Source organism: Trichoplax adhaerens, genomic scaffold (assembly GCF_000150275.1).
Source record: "Trichoplax adhaerens TRIADscaffold_1 genomic scaffold, whole genome shotgun sequence".
NCBI lineage: Eukaryota > Metazoa > Placozoa > Uniplacotomia > Trichoplacea > Trichoplacidae > Trichoplax > Trichoplax adhaerens.
In genome coordinates, this window is record NW_002060943.1 from 972883 (window position 1) to 978006 (window position 5124).

The 5124-nt window shown below is 29.0% G+C and overlaps 1 protein-coding gene across 1 annotated transcript; it reads left to right on the top strand.

The window, feature by feature from the left end:
- Window positions 1-2556: 2556 nt before the first annotated feature.
- On the top strand, window positions 2557-4455 carry TRIADDRAFT_51329 (uncharacterized protein; the record flags this gene model as incomplete). Its single annotated transcript, XM_002107593.1, has 7 exons — window positions 2557-2869; window positions 2988-3066; window positions 3165-3200; window positions 3543-3574; window positions 3663-3733; window positions 3917-4004; window positions 4367-4455. The coding sequence occupies 7 exons, from the start codon at window positions 2557-2559 to the stop codon at window positions 4453-4455; spliced, it is 708 nt and encodes a 235-aa protein (XP_002107629.1).
- Between the last annotated feature and the right edge of the window lie 669 nt (window positions 4456-5124).

Genomic DNA, 5124 nt, shown 5'->3' on the forward strand with positions numbered 1-5124 from the left:
TGAATATTAAATTAGACTTGCATTTTCTAGAATAAAGATATAGTTAGAAGATTCTGAAAGTGCATTTCTCAGTCATTGTTACTTATCTAGGGTAATCTAAATTAGTTTAGATTAGGCAAGTTTAGTTAAGTAACATAATGATAAATTTTCTATTAAAACATTAATACTGTATGAATATCTTTTAATCCGCTTGTTGTATACGGTACATATCACAGAGTTGAAGAATCTCCATGATTCAAACCTCAGTAATATCAGGTATTTTTGATGCAATATTTTAGTTTAATATGAACATAACTGATTCATCGTTCGTCTTATGCACGTACTGCAACGTTAAAATATTGTTAATATTGAAAGTTATTATATGAGGCCATGAATAATTCCTGATTTAAGTTATTACTTAAAATATTGTGAATATTGCTTATTTATAATAAAGATAAGGTCAAGTTAAATAAGTTTTATTATTGAAAATAAATTACTGTAATACTATAAAACAAGATCATGAATTTCATCATAATTTAAATCATGGATCATCAACTAGAATTTACTGGATACCACTCCGAAAGACCTTATTTCATGCGGTCAAAAAATATTGAGCTGTTCATGTGAAGTTCGCCTGGGACATCTATCTATCTCACAAGTAAAAGCGTATGCACTCTACTCTAAATCACACTTTAGCGGACCAAGCAAGCCTACCTACTGGGATGGTACAGGAGGTAATTATATATAAAATGAAGCTAATAATATCCATTTTTACACGACAATATTCATTTTACACACAATATTCATTTTACACGCAATAGATAAAAGTAAAGACGAAGTAATATTTATAAAGTAGGTTAAGCTATTTCTAGTAATTATAATGAATATATTTAGTAGTTCAAGATAGTATTCCATTACGATAGAATAATCAGTAAAACTTCGTTTTTACTCATGAATATTGATGATAAACTCTTTATTAGAACGACTTGATAAGCTGCAATATATGACCTTCTTGTTACTGAAGCTACAATACTCTAAAATCTTTATTAAAGCCAATATAACTATTACTTAGATCTAATATGCCGGTCGTTATGCTAATTAATGACTTATATTACTTAAATTTGTTCATCACCAGAAGTAATAATAGCCTAGTTAATAAAAGATGTGAATGCAATAATTTTATGCTTGTTTTTGGATATTCCAGCCTGTAAAGTTATTCATAACATCTCTTGCCATGGATTCGAAGATTACTATCGTTGTAATCATACGCAAGTAAGCAGATAACGATTTGTTAAAATTAACTTATAAACTAAATTTCGCATTTACTTAATGAAATAATATCATTTTTATTGATAGTGAATAAGTGTTGCACAGATATTCTCAGCGATCTTTTAATTGGAAAGCGTATAGAATTAGCTTATTAATATATACTATATCATCAAATCTTCTATACTACTTAAAATACTCAATTATCACCTACCCTTCTAAATATTTGCTGTCGTATATCTCGATTTGACTATATCTTAAAATATAATGAAATAGAGTCATAGGAACAACAGATCTAATTTATAACACTACTCTATATTTTTATTATGCGTCTTCATACCCTTGCTATTCTTGTAGAAACTACGCCTTTCTCGCCTATTGCTCTAAATTTCTACTTACCAGTATCCCGTAATTATCCTAATCTGACTATAGCAACTTCAATTTTGCAGTGCTAGTTTATAGTTGCATCATTCCTATTATTCCAAAATTGTTACTTACAGGCAATTCGTAAACTGCCTTAATGGCCACATTAGCTAACTTTGAAATAATTCTAAATAATAACTACAATTTTGCTGTACTAACTAATACTTCTATCCTATATACAATTGTTATGATTCGTGAATATTTGATAACACCTATTCATGTTCGATCTATCCAATTTTTATCTATTGCCCTACAATATTTACTTATTGATATCACCATATTACCCTAATATGACTGTGTGTGTACTAATCAAAAGCAAATGTGGAGATATATTCAACACAGTGCCAGTTTAATAGCTGTAATTATTCAGCGTTAGTTGGCGGTATATATTCATCATAAATGCGATTGTTTAAAAGAATTGGCCTCGCTTATATCTTCTAGCCTTGTTTTAACAAGCAGATACTAGAGTATATACTCGCTAAGTAAATAAAACAATATTAGATGTTTTATATACTTAGATCTATATTTATATGTAAATTTAGATAACTTAATGCAATGGTTTAAAATACGTTAATTAGTTAGCACATATAAAATGAGATTAATTACGATTAGAACATGATCTGACCTTTGAGCTTTCTAATAAATTAAGCATGTGACAGACACACTTACCTTTAATCTATAATGAATTAATTTATAACTCTAAATTGACTAACAATCCAACTTAAATAATATTTTTACATATTGCGATACAAGCATCGTGACAATAGAATATTACTGTATTTGATACTTTAATACAATAGATACTAATTTTGGATACTTTTTATCAATTAGAACGACACCAGCTATTATGAACCAATAAGCAATAATACCATCGTTCTACAAAAGGATATGAACGATGAGCTAAAAGTTGTCAAAATTTTAGAAAGGGATAGATATATCGGCATCAGATCACGTTCTGATATGTTGAGAAAACAAACATATTTTATTAATTGCCCAATTATGGGTATCCAGTATCAAACACCAGACTTTATTAAAGCAGGGGGATCACCTATCAATCTCTTACCAGCTTTTGTAAAGATTACCAATGAATTGCCAAATACTACATCAATAGTACCAAGTGTCCCTACTTCCTCACGAGAGATCAGTCAAAATGCTACTGGGCAGTCAATTACAACAATTCTGAAATCTCAAGCTCAAAACTGTAAATACATAATCTATAAGATACCTCGATTGCACGTACATAGTTTGCTTCTTTTTGCCTTTTAAAAGCTCGGATTTAACAAAGAAAATAATAGCTATCATAATTTTTCTTCCATTAGATCTTTTAGCTGCAGCTTTTGCATTTGGCGGATGTTTATTCATTTATCTATGCTGGTTTTTCTATCATAAATTTGCAACGTAAATTATTGTTATTGTATTTAAGTTTATCCTTACTCTTTTTATATATTTCATATCATTAATATTGTCTCGAATTGATATTTTTTCGCCTATACTAGATGGATTATATCAGCTAAAAGTGCAGAAATTCCTAGGTTAGTACTCTGATAATGCTTAAGATTGGATATTCATCCATTCAAAATTCATTGTATATGATATTGATCAATTATAACTAAAAATGAATTATTTGCAATGTGGATAATAAAGATTTATTGCCACATTAAATATAGTAAAATTAGTTAGTATCATAGGAGAGTAACATCCGCTAAACTTGCACATTAATTATATTAATGAAATAAAGAGATTTCTTCACTTCGATAGTAAACAATAAAATGGACTAGCTCATAATGCTATGATGATAATATACTTTCATATAATTTCATCAGCTCAAAATCACTTTAAATATATTAAAATTAATTATTTCTTCGATTTTTTAGATTATTTGAGCATGATAGCAAAAATAAGACTCGTAAGCTTATTAAATACTGCTTTATTTACTAGAAAAGGATTTAATTATCTTTCAATTTTATAATCATCTTATCGTATTCCCATAATAGCCGTCGTTGGTAAGCCTCTCTCTCATATATATATCAATCCCCATCACCAAGATCCTCCTAGATTATTACAGGTAAGTAAAAATCGATTTGCATCTTAATTGGAACAGATCGAAAATTGATCTTTAATTAGGCTCGAATAATCTAGAAATTACTTACAAAATACATTACTAATGCCTTGCAACCATTAATAATTCACTTGGGTATTTCAATAATGTGTATAACCAATCTTATTATCTTATTTAATATTCGTGCAGTTAACCGTGAACCGACAATTAGTAGGTTCAAGCCAAAGCAGCGCTAAATCCGAAGAAGAGTTATATGGCTATCCCGATCCGGATCTAGGTTAAAAATACCCGGATTTAAAATTCCACAAAAAATACAAAGTGACGAAGAAAGTATGATCGGCAATTGCATATTTGATAGCAATAGCTCAACATCTACTCAAAATAGAAAAGATATGTCTTTATGAAGCCAAATACGGTAGAATTTACAGGCTCTCATGGATGATAAATTGTCTCAAAAGCAATGGAACAAGAATATCTATTTCTTCTTCACTTTTACTATACTACATAAATCAGATCTGCTACCAATAGCTATTGGCGTAACTGTACAATCGAACCCTCAAACATGATCTACGTGTGTTTTAGATTGTATGAATAATCAATGATGCCGGTATATTCATCCTTTGGTATTTCTATTTTTAGAAAAATTAAACATCTACTTGGTAATAAATCAAGTTAAAATGAAGAAAGTTGCTAACTATATGGCATGTATTCAACTTGATGATGGCTAACACCAGCCGCATCCAATATAAACTATCTCCTAAAATTATATCACTGTAATTATTAATAGCGCAGTAGGTTAAGTCAATACCCAGCGACTTAACATTATATATATCCGATCGATTATGTTATTAATCGATATTCCTTATCTGCATCGTGATTAGCAAACTGTAATAGTCTTTAGTCAAGCCATCTAAGCCTTAATTTTAGTACTTATCAATATGTCATAATTTATGTTGGAAACTTCGTCAATATTGAATGAGCTGAATGGTAGTAAAAATTCTTAATATATCCTCTTTTGTTATAGACTACCAGCTGTCCTTTAAGCTTAGTCTTTAATAAGCATTTTTCCAGACCTTCATCAATTAATATTTATTTAATCTTGCATATAATTACTAATCCTACAAGCTTTATTGCAGTTGGCAACTGTTACAGTTTTTAGGCAAGCTATTGAGCTATAACTTTATCACTAATGAATATCTTAGTAATGTAATTATGATAGAAATTATACCAGTATCGAAGCCGAATGGAAGTAAAAAAATCCTTATATATATATATCTCTCTAAATTTCAAATTGCCAGCTGTTCTATGAATTTCATTCAAAATTGAGTATTTTTGTTTTTATACCATATTAAATATTATTTATCAACGTAAATTTGTACCAACATTTCACCATTTTA